Genomic DNA, 26,314 nt, shown 5'->3' on the forward strand with positions numbered 1-26,314 from the left:
GGAGAGAGTGCAGATGACATAAAAAAATCTCTTCACAGAAGTGATGGCAGAAAACTTCCCAAGGAGGGGAAAAGAACTTGACATACAGATAAGTGAGGCATATAGGACTCCAGCTAGCCTTAATCAAAAAAATCTACACATAGGCATATAATAGTTAGGATTCCAGGAATTCAACAGAAGAATAAAATTCTACAAGCAGTGAGAGAAAAGAAACAAATCACATACAAAGGAAAGCCCATCAGAATCACAGCAGACTTCTCAATGCAAACCCACAAGGCAAGAGGAGCTTGGAGTGATGTATTTCAAGCCCTAAAGGAAAACAGCCTCGAACTCAGATTGATGTACCCTGCAAAACTATCTTTCAAAATGGATGGAGAAATAAGATACTTTCATGATAAACAGCATCTCAGGAACTTCATGAATACCAAACTGACACTCGAAAAAATTTTAGACAATACCCTAGGAAAAGACAATGAGGATCACAACCTCAGGAAACCCAGCAGAATAAATCCATTGGGCATGACAAATTAAATGCAAAGGGGGAGAATCCAACAAAAAGAAAGAGTCATGACTAGGCTTTTAAAACTTTTGACTTCATCTCCCTAATGAGTGTATAATTCAATCTTATTATTGTACTGATTAGTATTTTTCTGATTCTAGAGTTGCACACCATTCCTTGTGCTATACTGGCTATTTATCATCTTCTTATGTCTACATTTTAATTGGGTTGTCTATTAATGAGCTCTAAGAATTCTTTATATATTCTGCGCATAGGTTATATGCATTATAAATATGGTCTGTTTAAGGACTACTTTTCATTTTAATGATGTCATTTAAAGTTCTAAATTTGGATGGAATCTCATTTATCAATTTTTTTTCTTTTATACATCATGTTTTTTGTATCCTAGGTAGTTCTTGCCTACCCTGAATTCATAAATATTTTCCCTTATAATTTCTTCTTAAAGTTTTATACTTTTAGACTTTCTTATTTAGGTTCATAGATCCCTTCAAGTTATTTTCATGTATGGAAAAAAAGGGTTGAGATTAATTTTTTATATATGGATACCAGGTGTTGTAGTGCCATTTGCTGAAGACACTATCTCTTCCTCGGCTCTTGAATCGAGTTTATATTCTATAAAATGCTAATGTTAAATAATCTTTCAAAACTCAGTGGACCATATATGTGTGGTTCTATTTCTAGATTCTCTGTTTTATTCAAATGCTCTATATGTCTTTCCTTACACCAACATTGCCTTGATTAGTGTAGCTTTAGAAGAAGTCTTAAAATTGGGTGCTAAACATCTTCCAACACTGTTTTTGTTTTTGTTTTTGGCTTTTCTGGGTCCTTTCTACTCCTACATAACTTTTAAATTTCAATATCTGGTTCTTCATTTATAGCAAGTATTCACAGACCTGAATTTTTATATATACCTTGTGTTTTCTAATCCTACTAAATTCAAGTACAAGTTCTAGGGGCTCCTAGAGATTTCTTAGTATTTTCTCTGTAGATGATCATTTCATCTACATATAAAGATTTTGCTTCTGCCATGCCAATCCTATCCTAGTTGTGTCATTTTATTGCCAGACTATTTTGGTTTAGACCTATGTTTCAAAGTCTAATGGACAGATGAAGAGTAGGCATACATGCCCTTGTTCCCCACTTTAGGGAGAAAACATTGTATCGTCTCCATTCATAGAAGGAGTTTTTGTTGGGAGTATGGAGTACATGTCTTTGATCTGTTGAGAAGGTTCTGTTCTACTTCTAGTCTCCTGATAGCTTTTACCATGAACAGCTGTAGAATTTAGTCCAATACTCTTTCTCCAACTAGTGACAGGATCATATGGCTTTCTCCTTTCCTCTGTTCAAATGATGACTTTTAGGGGTGGATCTTCCAATGCTGAACCAACACTGCCATCCCTATAATAAAACCACTTTCTACATACTGCCAGATCTGACTTCTAAGAGTTTGTTTTGTTAAACAAATTTCTATGTTCATACTTTTTTCTTCTATTATCTTTAGCCAGTTTTAGGATTAGCACAATGTTGATTTCCTAAAATGAGGGGAGAAGTGTTCCTTCTTTTTTCTGCTTTAAATGTTTGATATAATTTATCAGTTAAAATGTTTATGATCCTGCTGTTGTCATATAGGTAGGTTTTCAAGCTAGGAATATACTTTCTTGAATAGGTGCTATTCAAATTTTATATTTCCTCCAGAGTTAGTTTCATTAATTTGTCTTCTAAGTTACTTCTTAGAAGTTGTCAAATTTATTTCAAAAAAGATTTTTGTAATATGCTTTCTATATCCTTTTAAATTCTGTAAATCTGTGGTAATGTCTCCTAGATCTTAATACTGTAATTTAAAAAATGTATAACTGATATTGTGTAACAGGAAGAAAAGGTCAAAAAGAGCAGGGGAATTGGGAGGGGTAGGGGAAGGGAAAAAAGGGAAAGGAAAAAATATGAGAAGAGAGAAATGGAAACAAGGTCTTTGCAAATAGGGAAGGGTGGAGGGGGTGAAGGGAGGGCAAGGGAAGGGGAAAAAAAATAAGAACCAAGAGACTCATGTAATGGTACAAGATCCCAATGATGAATGTAACTGTATTTTATACCTAAAATGTACCAATAAAGTTAATGGGGCGGGGGGAACATTAGATAGCGCATAGAGCAAAAAACGACCAGAGACAGAGACACTGCATAATGATAAAAAAGCAAAGCCTTAAAACCACATGATGATCCTAAGTGTGTAGGCATAAAACAAAGCTATAAAATAAATGAAGCAAAAATCAATAAAATTGAAAGGAGAAACAGACAAATCTACAATCTTAGTTGAAGACTACAGACTCTTCTCTCAACAATGTACAGAAAATCATCAAGGATACAGAAAAATACTATTAACCAACACAATCTAATCAACATTCATAGAACACTTTATTCAACCTCAGCAGGATGCACATTTTCATCAAGTGTCCATAGAATATATATAACAAGAAGACCATACTCTGGGCCATAAAAAAATCCTGAAAATTTTAAAAGAACTAAAATCAAACTGAATGTGTTTTCTGACTACAATGGACTCAAACTAAGTATCAATAACAGAGAGAATAGAAGACAATCCCCAATAGAGAAACTAAGTAACACACCTCTAAACAATACATGTTCAATATTGAGAATCAATCAATGAAAACCACCAAACTAACAGATAAAGAAGAAAAATCTCATGAAAATATAAATCTATACAGAAAAATTATTCAACAAAGTTCAACACCCACTCATGAAAAAAAAAAACCTCTGCAAAAAATAGGAACAAGGGAGAATTTCTTCAACTTGATCAAGAGAATCTCCAAAAATCTACAGCTGAAAAGAAATATTGAGACTGAATTTTTCCCCTAAGAATGGCATTAAGAAGAGACTGTCTAGGTTTCTGATTCTTATTCAGTGTACTACTGGAAGTTCTAACCAGCACAATAAGGCAAGAAAAGGAAATAAAAGCACATAGATCAGGAAGGAGGAACATTTATTTGCAGATAACATGTTTGTCAATCCAGAATGTCACAAGGAATTTAAAAACATTTCCTAGAACTAATAAATGTGTCCAGCAAGGCTTCCAGTATATAAGCCAAGCACTTACAAATGAACTCTATTTTCAATATTAGCAATGAACATATGGACACCAACTTAAAAATACAATTCCACTTTGTGTTAGCTTTCATCACTGTAACCAACACCTGAGCTCAATCAACTTAGAAAAGTTTATTTTGGCTCAAAGTTTTGTAGATTTCAGCCCATGATCAATGGGCTTTCATTGCATTGGACTTGTGGCAGCACATCCTAGCAGGAGCATATAAGGAGCCACCCTTTCACCTCAGCACTGGAAAGAAAGAAAAAGAAGAGGGTCTGGGGATTGCCATTGTCCCCTTCAAAGATGTGCTCCCAATGACCTGAAGACCTCCAACTAGTCCCCACTTAAAGTTTCTACCAAGCTGGTGAATAAGACCTTAAACACATGATATTTGGGGGAATAGTCCAGATGCAAAGCACAACACATTTAGAACTGACTTAATCTAACAAACATATGTTGAACTTTTATGCCAAAAAGTACATCCTGTTAATGAAAGAACTCAAAGATCTAAATACAGTTGTTCATTGACTTATAAGGAGTTTCATTTCCTGATAAGCTTGTGGTAAATTAAAATTATCTTAAATTTATAATGCATTTATGGGGCCTACTCTCCTGAACATCACAGTTCCGCCACACAATACCTTGTAATAGGCTATCACTTGTCTTGCCTTGTGATCATGTGACTGACTGGGAGCTGTGTTTTGCTGCTACTACCCAGCATCACCAGATAGGACTGGACCACTTATCCCTGGGCTGGGAAAATATCCAAATGCAAAGTATGCTGCTCAATGCTTATGGCTTTCCTGCCATTGTGAAGTCAGAAATCCTAAGTCAAACCATCATAAATTGAGGACTTTCTGTAATTCCAGACATGGAATTGCTGGATCATATGGTAATACTGTATTTAATTTTTTTTAGGAACCACCAAACTATTTTTCATAGCAGCTATAGCATTTTACATTCTTATCAGCCATCCAAAAGGTCTCCAATTCCTGCATGTCCTTGCTGACACTTCTTATTTTACTGTTGTTATTATTGTTTTATAATGGCCAGCGTAATGGATATAAAATAGCTCAACCCACATTTCTTTTAACCCATGATCCTTCCACTAAAATGTAATAGACAGAGATCATTTTGTGTGGTGATAATATACCAATTAAAGAAATGCATGGTGTCCACTAGTGTCTGCGTGACAGGAACAATATTTTGCTGAAAGGCCTGAGTCCACAGCTTCCAGGTGGTGACCAGTGGAGAAGAAGAATGAGTCATCACAGCTGTTGGAAATGACTGGGAAGAGCACTGTGCTCAGTGAATAGCCACCTGGAAGGTCGGTTGGTGGGAGAATATGAAATGATCTAAATTAACCTTAAGAAGGGGAGGAGAGGGCTGGGAATTTAGCTCAGTGACACTGTGCCTGCCTTGCAAGTGCAAGGTCCTGAATTCAATCCCTAGTACTTAAAAAAAAAAAAAAAAAAAGAAGGGGAGGAGAGACAATATATATGTATTTGTATATTTAAATATACACTTTATGTGCTTATTAACTTTAAAATTATTAAGTATGAGTTTTCTTGAAGTACATATGAGAAAGAGATAAATGAAGATGAAAAAATTGCTAAACAACAGGCCTTCATTTTTAAAGATACCTTTAAAGAGTTTGAAAAATTTTTAAGTATGCTTTTTCTTTTACTTTTACTTGTACTAATAAAATATAAAATGGACTAGTTAACAGTTTAAAATGAAAAATAGCAGTTCTCTACCCTAATCTCTACCTGCTCTCCAGGTACTACTGTTTTAGGTCTTTATTTTATTTTCATTTTTATTCTCTTATTTTAAAATTGTTATACTGCTACTTCTTGGTTTATCAAGACATTCAAAACTTCCTATTACAAAAGACACAAAGAATTAGATATTTTAAAATATCCCTGAAATATATTTCTCTCCCCCTAGATTATATATTCTTCTCTTCATTCAATTTTTAGTGAAATAAATGGTCTGTATTGATAATGACTTCTTTTGACTATGAAATATTGTTCACTGCTGAGTCAAGTCACATAAAATGATTATGTGTCTCTTGTACATTTTGTTTTTCCTGCGGTCAGTAATTGCTGTGTTGTTTCATTTGATTAGTTTCTGTGTACCTATGGCTAATTTCTACAAGTGGTCCTACATCTCTGTCACACATATCGATAGTCCTATTTGTTTTTCCTCTGGAGACCTCTCTCCCAGGTCCCTGTTCCTGCCCACTCCCCAGGGGTCTGCTACCTCTCTGTGGGTTAGGTGTCACCTCCCCTCCTCTCCTGTGTGGAATTCTGTTTTCTACATTCCATGTCATTTTCCTTGGTTTGCTCTCTTGTTCTACAGAAGCACAGACTTTTCTAGAAACTTCTATGAAAACATACATGGGTAGTAAATTTTTTTTTTCTAAGTGCTGAGGATCCAGCCCAGGGCCTTGCACAAGTAGGCAAGTGGTCTGCCACTGAACTATGCCTCCTACCCTCGGAAAACTGATTAATTTCAAACTAATAATTTGAGGAGAGAATTCTAGGTTGAAATAATTTTCTTCCCAAATTTTGAAGGCATTTTTCCGTCTCTCTTCCTATACAGTTGATAACAAAGCAAACTTGATTGCAAATTTTTTATATATGAATTTTTTTCCCTTTAAAATTATTTAGGATGTTTTTATTTTTAGTTATTTTGAAATGTCTTGGAGAAACTGTTTTCTTTTTACTCATTGTTTGAGTAAAACATGTTCATTTCTGGAAAGTTTTTTAAATGTTTTTCATTTTATTCTTTACTCCTTTTATCTTCTTTATCTCTCTGGAATTCATGTTAGTTGAATATTGGACAATTTGGATTGATCCTGTAACCTTTTTGTTTTTACTACTCTACCATTTCCTCTTTGTGATCTTCCTGGGAGATTTCCTTGGCATTATCTGTGGAGTGTTTTCAATGAAGGTTTTGTTTTTATACATTTCATTTCTAAGAAGCTGTTCTCATTCCATATGACTCCTTTTCCACACCATCCCCTTCTTGTTCTGTAGGGCCAGAATCCTTTTTAAAAAACTGTCTTAGCCCATTTCTGTTGCTATAACAAAATATCATAAAATTTGTAAAGAAACATTTATTTGCCTCATCATTCTGGTGGCTGAGAAGTCGGAGAGCATGGTCCCAATATCTGGAGAGGGCTTTTGCACTGCATCTTAACATGGAGGACAGGAAAACCACCACACAGAAGAAAGCAAGCACACGAGCTCAGGTCTCTTCCTCTGACCTATCATGGGGGCCCCACTGTTATGACTTAATAGAACCCTAATTGATTCCTAAAGGTCCCATCTCCAAATGCCATCAAGATATGAATTTGATGCCGAGGATTTAGCTTAGTGGTTCTGCTGCCTGCCTCGAAAGTGCAAGGTTCTGAGTTCAAACCCCGGTACCCACCCCCCCAAAAAATGAATTTGATGATTAAGTTTCCAACACATGAACTTCAGGAACACATTCAAATCATAGCAACTGTTATTTCCGAATATTAACTGTAGTGGTGGATTTTACATTTTTCTTCTCTCTGCATAGTCTCTGATTCCTCTGAATTCCTTTGGTGTGTATGGGCTTTTTTGTCTGTTTGCTCTTATTTCCACATTGGAGCCCTTCCTTGATGTCATATTTAAGCTTGAGGCACTAATGCCATCCTTGGAACCATGTGGGCCACAACAGCATGTTGACCTGTGGCCCTCACTGTAATATGATCAGGCTGGGGGGGGCCCACTGTCAGGACCCATGGTGACCCTCCTCCCTGTAGGGGCCCTTCCAGGGTGCTGCAGGCCCACCATAGAGTTGCTCTTCTACCCCATGTCAGCGTTTAGGATGCCTTTATTCCCACTCTGCTCTGACTTTTTCATTCATTTTCCATTTTGCAAAAATTTTTTGAAATCTCTGCTTCATTGTTGTTTCTTACCTTGTTCTCACTGGCTTTGTGTACTGATACCCTTTTTGTTCTTTCATTGATGCTTTAAGAGCATTTCCACAGGCAGAATAAACACATATGCCTAATCTGCCACTGTAAATCTGATATCCTAAGCACATTTTTAAAAATCTTCCCAAACATTTAATAAGAGATTCTCAGAAAAAAAATTATTAGTATTTCCTTTATTACTTTATTATTTTTCTTAGCCAAAGAAAAACATACATTTTTTTTCCTGTTTAGCTTCAGAGTTTGAGTCTAAGCCATCATTACATCTGCAGTTTTTGTTGTTGTTGTTTGGGTTTTTTTGGTACCGGGGATGCAACTCGGGTCCTTGCGCTTGCGCAGCAGGGGGCAAAACCACTGAGCTAAATCCCCGGCCCAGCAATTTTTATATTGCTAAAATCAGGTCAAAGTTTGACTTTCTAAATATTTGGGCCAGAAAAATTTTTTGTATAACTTTTTTTCTTTTCTTGGATTAAATCAAATTTCTTTTTTCTTGTTGATCACAAAATTCATGGGCCTTTGCCTCATCAACTGCATCCCATAGCTGTTCTTCTGGCATCTGAATGGAACAATCTGTACAATACTGTGGTAACTTCTCTGAGCCTTTCTTTGAGGAGCCCTTTGACCTCCTTAGCTAATTTATTTCTAGGAGTGTTGCAGAACTGAAATTGACATCCATCCATTGCTTTCCTGGTGAATTACACTTTTTAAAACTCCTATATTTTAAATTCAATTTTGGTTTTGCTAGGGTATAATCTATGATAATTTTTAAAGAAAAAGTGTGAAGTTGTAAGCTTTATGAGTCTGTACACCTCAAACTGTATCTCTGTAAGAAAAACCACCCTTTGCCTCATTCTGTGCTTAGTCAAGGTTTGGCCCACTACAGTGTACAGGTTCACAACTGGTGCTATATGATTCTGTGAGGAACTTCCATTGTCCTTTCTCTGGGATATTTTTCCAGATGGTAGACATATTTTGAGATGTCTGCTCAGCCTATGAGCCAACAACTCTTCTTTGGAAAGGGCCTTTCACCTTTGTGTTGGTTGGTTTATATTGTAGGGCCCCATCTCACTAATTGGACCAAAAGAGAAAAAATAACCCAGTTTGGAAAAATTTACCTTCTTTTGAAAATTTGGTATTGCAATGGGAGTAGGGTCAATCTCTCCCCTTCCTGATGCATAATAACTTGGAAGTTATAGATAGCCCTATTCTGGCATTTAGAAAGCCATAGAATAACCCAGGCGAGAGAGAGAGAGAGAGAGAGAGAGAGAGAGAGAGAGAGAGAGGAAGGAGGGAGAGGGGAGGGAGGGAGGATAATGAATAATGAAGAATGAAGAAGACATCAATAAAAAAGAGAAAAGATTTGAAAGAGTTCTGTTAGGTATTGTGTAGTTTAATTTTGGACATCTAAATCTGAAAAATGTGGGAGAAGATATAACAAAAATTATTAAATTCTGAAGTGGTGAGACAAAACATCATTTTGCTGTTCACCCTTTATAAAGCAACTATTTGTCTGCCAACTTGAGATTGGAAAAAGACAATTTCAAAAGACAATTTCAAGTAATAGTATAGTGTATATTATGAAAAAGAAGAAGGAAGAATTCACTATCATTTAACCACTTCAAAATACAAAATGTCAGCAACTACTTATTGAGCACCTACTGTACACCCAGCACTCTGCTCATCACTGAAGACATGAAGAGCTCCTGCCCTTGAAGCTCATGGTCTCCAAGAGGCTGCAGAGAGGCCAATGGGACACAATGCAATGACAAAAAAGTGAGGGAGACACTGGAGATGTGGCCCTCAGGGTGGGAACACCTTGATAGGGAAGTCCATGCTTGAGCCAAAGGCAGAGGGATGAAGTGATGGGAATGAGGAAGGGCCTCTCAGCCAGGGAACCACTATGTAGGAAGGCAGTGCTACATGAATCACTGGGACTCCCCCAGAAAAGTCCAGAGGATCTCTAAAAAGCTAATCAAGGTTAAATGAGGTTATAAGGGTAGGGTCCTGATCCAAAAGGATTCATGTCCTTATAAGAAGAGATACCAGAAGAGGCTCCCGGGCCACCATACCAACACCACCTCCACCACACAGGAGGTGAGCTGCTCCCAGAACCCATGAAGAGGCTTCCGGGCTGCTGTACCACAACCACCCCCAGCACAGAGGAGGTGAGCCACCACGAGGGCACCAACAACAAACACCCCCCCATCCCCTCATGAGAAGACACGTAAACAAGTCTCAAAACCAGACTTCCAGATCACCTAAAGCAACCCCGAAGGGAAATGAGATGGAACACTCTGACACTCAACCACCTTGACTCCCTGAATTGGCAACAAAAGAGGATCTGGGAAAAATTAAATAAAAAATAATTTCTCACATAACAACAGAGATTGTGCCCATAGTGCAAGACATGATTAATAAATCTACAGAGGACACAGATTAAAAAATAGAGGAGCCAAGGAACATGATGGAATCCCACATAGAAAACAAATGGAATCTGTAAAACAGATGCAAACAAATTTCCAGGAGATTAAAAACTCCACTGAAAATTTTCACAGCAGAATGAGCCAATGTGAAGACAGAATCTCAGATATAGAAGATAAGATTGCAATTAGTGACCAGGAAAAGAAAAATTGCTTTAAAATTGTAAGGGACCAAGAGAAATCAATCCAGCAGCTGCTAGACAATGCAAAGAAGAATAACATAAGACTGATTGGAGTCAACAAAGAAACAGGAGAGAGTGCAGAAGGCAGAAAAAAAACTGTTCACAGAAGTGATGACAGAAAACTTCCTAAGCAGGGGAAAAGAACTTGACATACAGATAAGTGAGGCATATAGGACTCCAAATAGCCATGAGCAAAAAACATCTACACATAGGCATATAATAGTTAAGGCTCCAGAAATCCAACAGAAGAACAAAGTTCTCCAAGCAGTCAGAGAAAAGAAACAAATCACATACAAAGGAAAGCCCATCAGAATCACAGCAGACTTCTCAACACAAACCATCAAGGCAAGAAGAGCTTGGAGTGACATATTCCAAGCCCTAAAAGAAAACACCCTCCAACCCAGATTGATGCACCCTGCAAAACTATCTTTCAAAACTGATGGAGAAATAAGACACTTTCATGATAAAGAGGACCTCAGGAACTTCATGAATACCAAACCAGCACTCCAAACAATTTTAGGCAATATCCTAGGAAAAGACAAAGAGGATCACAACTCCAGGAAGCCCAGCAGAATGAATCCATTGGGTGCAACAAGAAATTAAAAGCAAAGGAGGAGAATCCAACAAAAAGAAAAAGTCATGACAATGATAAGTCAATACGTATCTGTTATAACCATCAATGTTAATGTTCTCAATTCACCAATCGAAAGAAATAGACTGGCAGAATGAGTCAAGAAGCAAGATCTAAACAATATGCTGCATACAAGAAACACATTTAATTCAAGAAGAAACTCATAGACTGATAATTAAAGGGTGGAAAACAATACTCCATTTGACAGGTACCTGAAAAAAAGCAGGAGTGGCTATCCTCTTTGCAGATCAAGTGGATTTCAAACCAAAATCTGAAACATTTCTGGTCCCAAGAATTTCAGATAAGTGATAGTCAACTTGTATGTACAAATCTATTGTGAACATGTGTTTTCATCCTCTTAATAAAAACTTAAGAACAGAACTGTTGGTTCTTAACAGTAATACAGGAAATTTCTAAATTGTTTTCCAAAATGGTATCATCATTTTACATTCGGTTCTAATGGTTCACACCTAAGCTGATATTCGTTCTTGTAAAACTTTTAACTTCATCTCCCTAATGAGTGTATAATTCAATCTTGTTATTTTACCGATTAGTATTTTTCTGATTCTAGTGTTGCACACCTTTCCTTGTGCTGTACTGGCTATTTATCATCTTCTTGTGTCTACTTTTTAATTGGGTTGTCTATTAATGAGCTGTAAAAGTTCTTTATATATTCTGGTCTTAGGTTATATGTATTATAAATATGGTCTGTTTAAGGACTACTTTTCATTTTCTTAACATCATTTAAAGTTCTAAATTTTGATGGAATCTCATTTATCAGTTTCTTTCTTTTATACATCATGATTTTTGTATCCTAGGAAGTTCTTGCCTACCCTAAATTCATGAACATTTTCCCTTATAATTTCTTCTTAAAAGTTTTATAGTTTTAGTCTTTCATATTTAGGTTCATAGATCCTTTCAAGTTCTTTTTATGTAAGGAAATAAAGGGTTGAGGTTAAGGGTTTTTTACATATGGATACCAGGTGTTCTAGTACCATTTGCTGAAAACATTATGTTTTCCTCGCCTCTTGAATTTATTTCTATAAAATGTTAATGTCAAATAATCTTTCAAAATTATGGACCATATATGTGTGGTTCTATTTCTAGATTCTCTGTTTTATTCTAATGATCTATATGTCTTTCCTTACACCAGCACTGCCTTGATTACTATAGCTTTAGAGGAAGTTATAAAATTAGGTAATAAATGTCTTCCACCACTGATTTTTTTTTCTTTTTCTTTTTACTTTTCTAGGTCCTTTGTACTCCTACATAACTTTTAAATTTCAATATCCAATTCTTCATTTATACCAGTACACAAAGACCTGAATTTTTATATATACCTTGTGTTTTCTAATCCTGCTAAATTCAAATACAACTTCTAGGGGCTCCTAGAGATTTTTTAGTATTTTCTCTGTAGATGATCATTTCATCTACATACAAACATTTTATTTCTATCTTGCCAATCCTATCCTAATTGTGTCATTTTATTGCCAGACTATTTTGGTTGGGGCCTATGTTTCAAAGTTTAATGGACAGATGAAAGTAGGCATATCTGCCCTTGTTCCCTACCTTAGGGAGAAAGCATTGTATCTTTTCCATTCATATGAGGCATTCTTGCTGGAAGTATGGAGTACATGGTTTAACTGTTGAGAAGGTTCTGTTCTACTTCTAGTCTCCTGACAGCTTTTACCATGAACAGCTGTAGAATTTAGTCCAATACTTTTTCTGCAACTACTGACAGGATCATATGGCTTTTTCCTTTCCTCTGCTAAAATGATAACTTTTGGGGGTAGATCTTCCAATGCTGAACCAATACTGCCATCCCTATAATAAAACCCCTTTCTACATACTGCCAGATCTGACTTCCAATAGTTTGTTTTGTTAAATTTCCATCTATGTTCATACTCATTTCTTCTATTATCTTTATCCAGTTTTAGGATTAGCACAATGTTGAGTTCCTAAAATGAGGGGAGAAGTGTTCTTCCTTTTTTCTGCTTTAATTGCTTGATATAATTTATCAGTTAAAATGTTTATAAGCCTGCTGTTGTCATATAGGTAGGTTTTCAAGCTAGGAATATACTTTCTTTAATAGGTGCTATTCAAATTTTATATTTCCTCCAGAGTTAGCTTCATTAATTTGTCCTCCAAGGTACTTCTTAGAAGTTGTCAAATTTTTTTCAAAAAAGATTTTTGTAATATGCTTTCTATATCCTTTTAAATTCTGTAAAATCTGTGGTAATGTCCTCTAAATTTTGATATTGTAATTTTAAAAATGTATAATTGATGTTGTGTAATAGGAAGAAAAAGTCTAAAAGAGTAGGGGAAGTGGGAGGGGTAGGGGAAAGGAAAGAAGGGGAAAGAAAAAAATATGAGAAAAGAAAAAAAATGGAAACAAAGTCTTTGCAAATAGGGAAGGGTGGAGGGGGTGAAGGGAGGGCAGGGGAAGGGGAAAAAAATAAGAACCAAGATATTCATGTAAAGGTACAAGATCCCAATGATGAATGTAACTGTATTTTATACCTAAAATGTACCAATAAACTTAATGGAAAAAAAAAAAAAAGGAAGAAGATACCAGAAAGTGCTCACCCTGCTCAGCATGCTCTTTGGAAAGGCTGTGAGGACAAAGCAGACTCTTCAAGCCAGGGAGGGAGTGAATCCCCACCAAAAACCAAATCTTACTGGACCCTGCTCTAGACTTTAGCCTCCAGAATTGTGAGAAAATAAATCTCTGCTGTTTAAGCTGGTCTGCCTGTGGTATTTTGTTATGACAAGCCAGCTGACTGAGATGAATGGTAAGGAAGGGAAGAGAGAGTGCAACTTAGACACATCTATCACGGTAAGAACTTGGCCAGAGGAGGTCCATCCAAGCAGTCTTAACTCTCAGAAAATGAGAGGCAAATCTCCTTGTTGGAAATGAGAGGGCAGGTGGGGAGTCAAGGATTGTAAAAGACAGGTCCATGTCAGGGAGCGCCTCTGAAAGCCAGGGGTTGGGGAAGCAAGGTGGGACATAGGGAGATTGTAGAAAGGACTCTGGAAACCTCTAGAATCCTGACAGCTGTTGAGGCAGTCTGCAGAACAGGATTAACCAGGGACTCTCCTTCCCAAATGCGCCTTGGAATCATCCAACATGGATCCTTGGGCTGGGTGAGCCCAGGATATTCTTATTTTCTCCAGTCCACACAGTACTGAGCAGCTTTCTGTTTGTAATGTGAGTAGAGAGGATCAGAGGCTGTGGGTTTACCTCGGGCTACAGAGTTTCCTGGAGCCTGAGTGCAGGTCAGTGGTAAGAGCCATCGGCCTACAAAGGACCAAACTGGGGGCAATGTTGGGGGATACTGTAGTGGTGGAGTTCTAATCCTGTATAGGAATCTAGGCCTTCAAGAGGAAGTGCCAGAAAGAGAGGCTGAGCCTTCCCTGGGCATGATAGGAAGTTTTGGGGCTCAGACTATGAGAGAAGATAATGGGGGCACAGTGAAGTAAGGGGAGCTCTGTGAGAACTCCAGAGGGTGATGCCAAAGCCAAGAGAGGGACTTCCCTAAACATATGGAAAGTGGTGCTTCATCCTGTTTGAAATTGTCACCCCCAAGCTCATCTCTGGCCTGCTCACTGAGAGCTGTGTACAATTCAGTATTTGTTTTATATTTTATAAAGTGATGAGATTAAATGAAAATTAATGTCATTTTGAGGTTTGGGAGAGAATTTTTAGGATGGCCCCTTGGGAACAAGTAACCCAGAGCAGGTTTCCTTAGTGACAGAGGATACTACCAGTGGTGAATTCCCACACCATCCTGTCCAGCCAGGTGACCTTCCACAAGCTCCTTCACCTCTCTCTCCGAGCCTCAGTGTCCTCCCCTGCACAATGCAGGCAATGAACGACATTGTGAAAATTAAATTAGATAGTCTGGGAAGGACCTGGCTGTGTCTGGTGTGGAATGGAGCTCAATAAGGAGTCATTGGGCTGGGGATTTAGCTCAGTGGTTCCGGCACCTGCTGCGCAAGCGCAAGGTCCCGAGTTCGATCCCCAGTACCAAAAAAAAAAATAAGGGGTCATCATCATCATCATCACCACCAGCACCACCATCATCATCATCACCAATCATTTATGAATTTATTTTAATTTACAAATACTTCTTCAGAAAATGAAGAAATGATTTTTCAAGTTCATAAAGAAAATCTCCAGTGACCCACCTCTGAAAAGTCATCAATAACCTCCTTCCCAGGTTACCCTTGGGGGCCTTCCTAAAATGCTGCTTACCAGGCTGTCAAAGGTCTGGTCAGCCTCTGGATCCAGATGCACCATAGATGGGGTGAGGGCCACCATGTGAGGGCACATAGGCATCTATGTGCCAGACTCCATATTTGGAAATTTCATGTTTCTGAGCCATCAACTGAGGAAGGATGGTCATAGGCACAGAAAAGATGAAAGGGAGGACAGAAAAGACCAAGGAACCCATTCTTTACAGAAGTTTTCTTGTATAGCTTAGAAACAAGTTTTTATCAGGTACACCTGTTTCCATGCTTTGACTCAAGATTCCCCATCACCAGCCTCACTGCTCTGAATTCAACATGCAGTGAACTCTATTGTCAGCTTGGTTACTGTCTCCAGTGGAACATGAGAGATTTACAGGGAAATTTTTCCCTCCCTATTGACAGACAACACTTGGCAATGTCTGCAGACAGTTTCTGTTGTCACAGCTTTGGAAAGACATGCCTGGCTTCTAGTGGACAGATATCAGGGATGTTGCTAGATGCTGTACAATGCAACAGGACAGGCCTCACAATAGAGAACTATCTGGCCCGTTGTTTGTTATAGTTTGGATCTTAAATATTCCACCAAAGCCCATATATTAAAGACTTAGTCCCCAGCCTGTGACACTACTGGGAAATGGTAGAGCCTTCAGTAGGTGGGGCCTAGTGGAGGAAAGTGAGGGGTGTACCCTGGAAGGGGATACTGGGACTCCAGCCCCTTTGTGCATGTCTCTAGCTCGCTCTCTCTCTCTCTCTCTCTCTCTCTCTCTCTCTCTCTCTCTCTCAGATGTTGTGAGGTGAGCAGATTTCCTGCAAAATATGCTCCCAGCATGATGTACTTGCCGCCACAGGCCCAAAAGCAACCTGCCAGGACCTGAGATCAGTGAAACCATGAGCCAAGATAAGCCTTTTCTCCTTTAGGTTATTTATCTGGGTATTTTGTCTTGGTGACTAACACAGTATCAAAATTAAGAAATCAGGCTTGAAAAAAAAAAAAGAAAAAGAAAGAAAGAAATCAGGTTTGAAGAGAAAAACAGCCCAACCACTCCACTTAATTCATTAAGGTTATCGAGTTGGTAGTTTGTCCAGTGCCGTGGATTTAAAAGCTCTACCTTGAGGGACTCTTTTCCATTGCCTGACAAGTTTATATACAATTTAGCAAGCAATAATTGCTTTCAAGATGTGATTCTTCATTACTGTTGCTATATGAAGCTGCACCTGTTGCGACACTCTCCTCTGAGTGCCATCATTTCATTTACTCATCATTCATTCAGCATACACCCAATGAACTCCCTCTTACAGGCTCCAGATGTAAAGGATAAACAAGATAAAGTTTCAGTGCTCAAGTTCAAAGTATACATGTTACAGGGGCTAAGGGGACAAAGGTATTAGTAAATAATTACAATAATATACCAGGTAAAAGCTCCCACAAGATACTTAGGGGCAGAGCATTAGAGAAAGGTGTGTTCGGTGTTTCTTATAGGAGGCCTTTGAAAACTGTCTCTTTTGGCCATTGCCACTTGCAGAGGACCCTCTGACATCTGCCTGGAATGGGTAGGAATGAGCAATTTGGACTCAGTGACTCCCATTCAGAAGATACCCATGATCTTCCTCAAGGAGAGCCCCAAATGAATAAAAAGTTACTTTTAGTACCCTTGAATTCTGAAATCAAATGTTTGACTATACAGAGTCAAACCGAAGAAAAGCAGGGTTTCAAAGGCTGGGAAATACTCCAGACAAAGTAGGTCAATTCCACTCTAATTTATTAAATGACTTTTCTGCCAAGAAGTATCAGGATAAGCCCATAAAATAACTAGAAGACTGTGACCAATATTCAAGAATCCCTGTAATGCAGACCATGAGTGTATGGAAATGACATGTAAACAAGGACTGCAGTGGACACAGCCCCAGGGTTGAGGATCCCAGCTCTATGCTAACTTGTTGTTCTCTCAATGGATGTCAGTTTGCTCATTTGTAAAATGAGGGAATCCAATCAGAGTTTAAGGAAGCACTTTTCCAGGGTACACTGAAGACTTGAACCAAGCAAAGTCTCTCATTTTCCCCTTTGATTATTCCTTAGATGACCTAAGGAAGGGTCAACACCTCCTTGAAATTTAAAACAAAACAGAACAAAAAAGTAGGCTGAGCCTCAGTCTTGCAGTCAAGTTATAACAACCTCAGGGTTTCTGCAAATAATTAAGGAGGCTAGGAGACTCCAAAGGAAGGAGCTATTGCCTCTCCCACCTCCAGGCACTGAATAACAAACACACCTCCAGATTGCATTTGGCTCTGAACTGTCCCCAGTCTTTCAGATGGCTTTTCCCCAAACTCAAACTCGGAGTTCACACTAATGAGTGGGTACTGTTTCACTAGCACCTTCCAGCACCAGCACTGACACTGAATAGAAGAGGCTCCTAGGTTATGTGAGTCCTGGGAATGAGGCCCACGCCACACTCTTCCAAATTACAGATGCCTGAATGCCATGGAGCTATAGAAAGAGCACATCCCCTGCGTGCCAATGCTCTCCACTCCAGGAGTAGAAGTTTTTCTTGCAATCAAACAGGAGCAGACTAGAGGAAGTCAAGGTTGATGGACACCAGGAAACACTTGCCCAGGATGGAGAATGAAGACACGCTGGGCATGGTAGTGGTTCTGGAATCTGCCCCCACAGCCCGGCCCGTTTCCCCACTGGCTCCATCCTGCCAGTCTGGGTGCAGCCTCTCTCATTCACAAATACCACAGGGAGAACCCCAGAAATCCAAGGAGTTTCTACGGAAAAGAAAACCAAACTACCCACCCGCCCGCCTTCTCTTCTCTTTCAGACCCTCTTTAGACCTAGGTTGTGGGGAACAGCTAGTCGCTCCCTGGCGCAGTAAGACAGGGGACATGAGAAAGCCAAAGTCCCCAGGACAGGGGTGTAAACTGTCCCGTTGCAGACCAGAAGCTCGGTTGGAGCATTCTGAGATTTTTCCCATCTGCAGCCCGGCGGCGCGTGTGAAAATGTCAAGGATTTGGGACAGACGGAAGCGGGTTCCAAGCCCTTTTCTGACCTGAGGCAAGATTTTCCCCTGACTTTCTGAGCCCTGGGTTCCTTGTCCGTAAAGCGAGGATAATAGTCTCAAACAGCACTTTGGAGGTTTCCTTGTGGAAGCAAAATGCCCGCACATTAGGCATTGCCAGGGGCGATTCCAGATTTTCCATCCAGGAGGAATTTAGGCGCCCCCCCCCCAAAAGGGTGAAGTGGGGGGTGGATTTAGTTTAGAGCTTCCCACGCTCAGCGCACACGCGGTTGTTGGGGGAGGGAGGGGCTCCCTCTCCTCGGGGAAAGATTTGCCGGTCCCCTGCACTTCCATCATGCGCTGGAGGGGACAGACAGGCGGCCCCCTGCCCTGGAGGGGCGAGATACTCACAGTGTGCGCGGCGCAGGAGAGAAACAGCAGTGGGGACAGGCTGGGGCGCATGGTGCCCAGCGCACTGCCCGCAGGCGCCCCGACGGCCGCCGGCCTGTGCACTCTGCCAGCTCCGGAGCTCAGCGGCCGGCGCACGCCCCAGAGCCTAGGATGAGCCTATTCCTCCAGGAGCCATGAGGGAGCCACCCGACCTGACCCGTGGCGGTCCCCGGACTCCTCTTCCTGGGACTGGGCTCCCGCGCGAACTAAGCCGCCAGACTCTTTGATAAGAAAGCAACGCTGCCCGCGCCTCCACCCAGCGGGGTCTGGAGGGGGAGGAGGCGAGGCGAAGGGAGCTCAGCCCAGCCCGGGACGCTGCACCCCTCCCTCCAACTCCAGCCCTGGAAAAGCCGTCTCCCAGGGAGTCTACTGACCTAAGCCACAGGATAGTTGGGTGCAAATGGGCAACTGACCCCAACAACACACTAGTAACACTCAGCCTCTGGTTCAAAGACGCAGGGGCATGGTAAATACTATTGCCTGTATTTCCGAGGGGCAGCTATCTTAAACTTTATTTCGGATTTTCACTTTTCTTCATTAGTAAACGCATGTTCCCTCATTCCAGGAAGTCTCACTCCCATTACTCCCATCACCCAAGGAAGCCTTTGATGATCAGGTGAGAACAGGGAGGCCCTTCTGGTTCACCCAGGCATTTGGGGACCGGGCTGACCCTGAACTGCCTGGATGAAGGCCTTCAAGGTCCTGGGGTCCCCGGGAGGCTGTTTAAGCATTTGGCAGATGTTCAGGGTGACCAGCTCAACCTGAATGAGTCTCAGTTCTGGGCAGGATGCCTTCTGACCCCTCAGTTCAGGGACCCCCAAGTGGCTCTTGCAGATCCAGTTTTTCTTTCTCTGCACTGGTACTCACTCCCTTCCCCCTGGTGTCTCCTTTCTTGCCCTTTCTCCCAGACACCTTACATCCACATCACTCAAAGCCCTAAATGATATGATGCCCTTTTGACAGACGAGGACTTGAAAGCAGAGGAAGTTCCATTACCTGGCCAGGTGCCTGCAACTCTGAAACTCCACGGGAGGAAAGCCTGGGTCCTCGGTGCTGTCCTCTGCTCAGACTGCTAAGCAGCTGTTAAAGCAACAAGCTCCAGCCTGTAACAGCCCTCCTCCCAAGAAATCTGTTATTGTGAAGGTGAGGTTGGCAAATTCCAGCAGAAATACTAAAGGGAAGAGGGGGTGCTTTCAGCAATGTGTTCAGCCCACATCAACCTAAAGCATATTCACAACCACTGCCTCCCTTCTAGAAACATTTTCTACACAAATAATCATGGAGGGCCTGATGAAATAAGTGTGTGGGTGTGTGTGGAAGTACTATGGCAGTAGCAGGGAGCAGATGTTGGTGGAAGAGCAATCCTGAGCCCCTCCTTGATGCTTGTTTTTTCTTGGAGAGCAACAATTACTTAACCCTCCTGACCTCTTTCTCCTTCTTCATTAACACATACATACACACGTACACACAGGATTGTGCACACACATACACAAGCACAGTGAGGCTAGCTCTACAGGCAGATGCATTTGGGATTATAAGGAACCCCTATGAGTTCTGGCCATTCCTCCTTCCTTTACCACCTCACCTTCCTACGAAGAGCCCATAACTGGATGAACCTGGGCCAAGCTGTGACTGATGGGTGGCCAAGGCTCCTGCACTGGGCCTGCCCCACTGGTCTAATGCCCTCTCTGACAGGATAGTGGTCTATTGAATTCTGGGTTTAGTGTTGGGAAACCTGCTTGCCCACAAATATAAACAGCATTCTCCAAGACAACTTTATTACTAATAAAAGTAATATTTTGCACTGGGGTCAGTGTCTAGCATTATGAAGCCCTGGGCATCATCCTCAAAATGAAGGAGAGAGAGAGAGAGAGAGAGGGAGAGGGAGAGGGAGAGGGAGAGAAAGAGAGAAAGAGAGAGAGAAAGAAAGAAAGAAAGAAAGAAAGAAAGAAAGAAAGAAAGAAAGAAAGATAGATAGATGATATAGGTCCCCATCTCCCTTAATCTTATTTCTCAATTGGTTCAAGATTAGGCTGGAAAAAAATGTTACTTTCTAGTTCCCTTGGGCTCCAAAACACTTGATGTGCATCAGAAAATGCAAAAGATTTAAAACTTACAGTTTTTATTATATAGACTTCTGTTTTGTTTGAGTATTTTCTGTAACAACTCTAGGTATTCATTTTTCATTTGAATGACATTAAAAAAAAAACCCACGAAGATGAAATCTGTGCTCTATACTGAAGCTGTCCGATGAAAAATCAAAACAACAATTGTTCTGGACAATTCAATAACCGTCCGGCCTATGGCAAGCCATTCTTCCTTAAGTGGGAGGCTGCAAACCTCAGAGTTGAGAAAAGAGTTTGAAGTGTTCTGGGAAAGGCGTATTATAAGCTTTGGATGTAATCGGTGGCTTTGTGAAACCTGACCAAGCAAACAATATCATAAGGAAGTTGGGAAGGGGAGAGGAGGAGAGGAAGGGAAAGGAGTGGGGAAACAATGTATGGAGTCTGTTAGAACTTGGGGTTGTATTATCATATCTGGTTTTCCAAGACTACTTGAAGGGTGGGAACTTGAGCCTCGGGGAAGATGAGCACTTGTTCTATTAACAAAACTAACAAGGGGAGGAGTTGGAATTTGAACTCAAGACAGCCCCAGCCTGTGCCCTAGGGTTCTCTTGGGGCTTCTGAAGTGAGTTTGCCAGATCTTTTTTCTCTGACTGGTGGTAGGAGCCACAGTAGGGGGCCTGGCAGAAGATGAAGCCATTGTTCAAATGGTTTGACTGAAAAAAGAGTTTAATGAAAGGATTATGGCTGGGCACAGTGGAGCATGCCTGTTATCTCAGGTCCTCAAGAGCCTGAGGCAGGAGGATCACAAGCTCAAGGCCAGTCTGGGCAACGTGTTGGGACCCTGTTCCAAAGTAAAAAAAGGCTAGGGATATAGCTCAACAGTGGAGCACTTGCCTAGCATGCATGAGGATTTGGTTCAATCCCCTGGACAACAAAAATAAAATAAAGAAAATAAAAAGAAAGATTATGTGCAGAGGGTAGGCAGGAAGTAACAACAGGCAAGGAAGCCCCAAAGATCAACCACAATAAGCCTGAAGAGTGACAGAAACATTCTCCTGGACCAAACTTTAGTTAGGTTCTGGGAGCTTTTCCTCTTCTAAATATCATCCTTGGCCTTTCCTGTCTTCATTCTCGCTGACCTGGTCTTAGCAAGCAAGAATCCTGCTCAGTTAATTCAGTGAGAACTCCCACCCTACCCTTGATTGTTATACCTGGTGATAGTTTCTCTTTCCCTCTTCATCTTTGATATATATCCTGGCCTGCCCTTAGCAATAATCTTGTTAGTAGGGGAAGACGCCAAATCAGCCCGCTGCAGACAGGCAGGTCTGCACACGCCCTGCCGAGGTCCCGAGTCGAAAGGAAAACGCCAAATTAGCCCGCGCCCCGGCAACAATCCACTGGACCCCACCCCCACCCCCACCCCGCTCCTCTGTACAGACACCTGGTTCCACACTACAAAGACGCAGAAGACACCGGACCACCAGACCACGGTACTGAGTTCCACTGCTCCCGGCCCAGAGGTAGGGGCTTCTGAGCCGCCATCCCACTGCCCCTGGTCCAGAGGAAGGGGCTTCCCAGCCACCATCCCTCCCACTGTTCCCAGCCCACAAGAAAGGGCTTTTGGGCCACCATCCCTACTGCTGCCCCCGGCCCCTATCCCATCTCTCCCAGCTCAGAGGAGGTAATCTGTGCAGGCGCCAACAGCCCCCACCGCCAAGTTGAAATAAGAAAACACGTAAATAAGTTTCAAAATCAGACTCCCAGATCACCTACAGCAACCCCAAAGGGAAATAAGATGGAACACTCTGATACTCAACCCCCTAGACCCACTGAACTGGCAACAAAAGGGGATCTGGAAAAAATGAAATCAGAAATAATTTCTCAGATAACAGGAGAAATTGTGCACCTAGTGCAAGACATGATTAATAAATCTAGAGAGGAGCTCAGGAACATGATGGAAACCCAACATAGGAAACAAATGGAATCCATAAAACAGATGCAAATAGATTTCCAGGACATGAAAAACTCCACTGAAAGTCTACACAGCAGAATGAGCCAATGTGAGGACAGAATTTCAGATATAGAAGATAAGATTGCAATTAGTGACCAGGAAAAGAAAAATTGCTTCAAAATTATGAAGGAACATGAGAAATAAATCCAGCAGCTGCTAGATGATGCAAAGAAGAATAACATAAGGCTGACTGGAGTCAATGAAGAAACAGGAGAGAGTGCAGATGACATAAAAGATCTCTTCACAGAAATAATGGCAGAAAACTTCCCAAGCAGGGAAAAAGAGCTTGACATACAGATAAGTGAGGCATATAGGACTCCAAATAGCCTTGATCAAAAAAAAATCTACACATAGGCATATAATTGTTAAGATTCCAGAAACTCAACAGAAGAATAAAGTTCTACAAGCAGTTAGAGAAAAGAAAGAAATCACTTACAAAGGAAAGCCCATCAGAATCACAGCAGACTTCTCAACACAAACCATCAAGGCAAGAAGAGCTTAGAGTGACATATTCCAAGCCCTAAAAGAAAACAGCCTCCAACCCAGATTGATGTACCCTGCAAAACTATCTTTCAAAATGGATGGAGAAATAAGATACTTTCATGACAAAGAGCACCTTAGCAACTTCATGAATACCAAACCAGCACTCCAAATAATTTTACACAATATCCTAGGAACGGACATTGAGGATCACAACCCCAGGAAACAAAGCAGAATGAACCCATCTGGCATGACAAGAAATTAAATGTAAAGGGGGAGAACCCAACAAAAAGAAAAAGTCATGGCAATGACAAGTCAATACATTTCAGTTATAACCATCAATGTTAATGGTCTCAGCTCACCAATCAAAAGAAATAGACTGGCAGAATGGGTCAAGAAGCAAAATCCAACAATATGCTGCATACAAGAAACACACTTCATTCAAAAGGAAACTCATAGACTGAAAGTTAAAGGGTGGAAAACAATACTCCATGTGACAGGAACCCGAAAAAAAGCAGGAGTAGCTATCCTCTTCGCAGATCAAGTAGATTTCAAACCAACACTGATGAAGAGAGATGAAGAAGGACACTACATCCTTGTAAAGGGAACAATCCAACAGGAAGAGATGACAATCATAAATATCTATGCACCAAACACTAGTGCACCCAACTATATAAAACAAATATTAACGGACATAAAAAGTCATATATGCACTAATACAATTGTAGTGGGGGACCTCAACACCCCACTGTCACAAATAGATAGATCAACTAGACAAAAAATAAGTAATGAAATACTAGCACTCAATCGAACTCTTGAACAAATGAACTTAACAGATGTTTACAGAGTCTTGCACACCACAAAATCAGAATACACATTCTCCTCAGCTGAACATGGGTCATTCTCAAAAATAGACCACATACTCACACATAGACCATGTTTAAGTAAGTGCAAAGGAACTGAAGTTAACCCCTGTATATTATCAGACCATAGTGTGATGAAATTGGAGATCCATAGCAAAAGAAACTCAAAAAATTTCATAAACACATGGAAATTGAACAACACACTTCTGAATAACCAATGGGTCACAGAGGAAATTAAAGAAGAAATCAGACAGTTCCTTCGATTAAATGACAATGACAATACAACATATCGGAATCTATGGGACACAATGAAAGCAGTCTTACGAGGGAAATTCATAGCAGTGAATACGCATATTAGGAAAAGTGAACAAGCCCAATTAAACAACCTGATGCTACACCTCAAGCTTCTAGAAAAAGAAGAACAGGACAACCCCAGAGCTCATACAAGAGAGGAAATTATGAAGATCAGAGGAGAAATCAATGGAATGTAGACTAAGAGAACGATACAAAAAAATCAATGAAGCCAAGAGTTGGTTCTTCGAAAGAATCAACAAAATTGACAAACCCTTAGCCAACCTTGTCAGAAAAAGGAAAGAAAAGGCCCAAATCCATGCAATTAGGAATGAAAAGGGTGAAATTACAATGGACCCAGCAGAAATCCAGAGGATCATCAATACCTACTTCCAGAACCTATACACCAATAAGATGGACAACACAGAAGAAATGGACAGATAGGAATTACCAAAGTTGAACCAAGAAGACCTAAAAATTCTAAACAACCCAATATCAACCAATGAAATTGAAAATGTAATTAAAAACTTATCAACTAAGAAAAGCCCAGGCCCTGATGGCTTCACTGCTGAATTCTACAAGACATTTAGATAGAAACTGCTGCCACTACTGTTTAAACTCTTCAGTGAAATTGAAAGGGAAGCAATACTCCCAAATTCATTCCTGGAACCAAGCATCACCTTGATCCCCAAAGCAGAGAAAGACTCAACTGAAAAGGAGAACTATAGGCCAATCTCACTAATGAACATAGATGCAAAAATCCTTAATAAGATAATGGCAAACAGAATGCAGAAGATCATCAAGAAGATCATACACCCTGATCAAGTGGGATTCATCCCAGGGATGCAGGGATGGTTCAATATACGAAAATCAATCAATGTAATGCACTATATCAATACAACCAAGGACAAAAACATTATGATTATCTCCATAGATGCAGAAAAAGCATTTGACAAAATCCAACATGCATTTATGATAAAAACCCTACAAAAAATTGGAATCGTTGGTCTCTACTTCAAACTGATAGAAGCCATCTATGAAAACCAACAGCCAATATCATACTAAATGGTCAAAAACTGAAATCCTTCACACTAAAATCAGGAACAAGACAAGAATGTCCACTATCACCACTCTTGTTCAATATAGTTCTGGAAACATTAGCCACGGCAATTAGACAAGAGAAAGAAATAAAAGGAATAAAGATAGGAAATGAAGAAGTCAAGTTGTCATTATTTGCTGATGACATGATACTCTATATAGAAGACCCCAAGAACTCCACCAAAAGTCTTCTAGTCTTAATAACCAAATTCAGTCAAGTAGCTGGTTACAAGGTCAACACACAAAAATCAATAGCTTTCTTCTACACAAATGACAGACTCACTGAGAGAGAAATAGGGCAAATAATTTCTTTCACAATAGCATCGAAAAAACTGAAATACCTAGGAATCAACCTAACGAAAGAAATCAAAGGCCTCATCTCTGAAAACTACGGCACTCTGAAAAGAGAGATTGAAGATGATATCTGAAAATGGACAGACATCCCCTGCTCCTGGGTAGGAAGGATTAATAGAGTGAAAATGGCCATACTTCCAAAACTGCTATATAGATTCAATGCAATTCCAATTGAGATCCCAGCAGCATACTTCATGGACCTTGAGAAAACAATCCAAAAATTTATTTGGAACAAGGAGAGACCCAGAATAGCAAAAGCAATTCTAGGTAACACAGACATGGCAGGGGGGATGACAATCCCCAGCCTGCAACTATACTACAAAGCTACTGTGATAAAAACAGCATGGTACTGGCAAAGAAACAGACCTGAGGACCAGTGGAACAGATTAGAAGATGCAGAAACAACGCCAGACACACTCAGCCATCTCATCTTTGATAAAGGAGCCAAACACCCTCACTGGAGGAAAGATAGCCTCTTTAATAAATGATGCTGGAAAAATTGGGCTTCAACTTGCCAAAGATTAAAACTAGACCTATATCTCTCGCCATGCACTAAACTAAAATCAAAATACAT

General features: G+C 40.4%; 1 protein-coding gene across 4 annotated transcripts in view; it reads right to left on the minus strand.

Moving 5' to 3' along the window:
• Sctr (secretin receptor) overlaps positions 1–26,314 on the minus strand; it is a 90,677-nt gene that overhangs the window by 55,172 nt on the left and 9,191 nt on the right. For 2 of the 4 annotated variants that reach the window (XM_087198043.1, XM_004836057.3), the window contains exon 1: positions 18,539–18,839. The exons of 1 other annotated variant lie outside the window; for it this stretch is intronic. In XM_087198043.1, the coding sequence (XP_087054169.1) occupies positions 18,539–18,589 (51 nt within the window). In that variant the 5' untranslated portion in view covers positions 18,590–18,839. Of the gene's footprint in view, positions 1–18,538; positions 18,840–19,573; positions 19,717–26,314 lie in introns of those variants that run through there. One more of the 4 variants, XM_087198047.1, reaches the window with a different exon arrangement.

Source organism: Heterocephalus glaber, unplaced genomic scaffold (genome assembly GCF_053883595.1).
Source record: "Heterocephalus glaber isolate CG9 unplaced genomic scaffold, H.glaber_assembly_v1.0 deba00000347, whole genome shotgun sequence".
NCBI lineage: Eukaryota > Metazoa > Chordata > Mammalia > Rodentia > Bathyergidae > Heterocephalus > Heterocephalus glaber.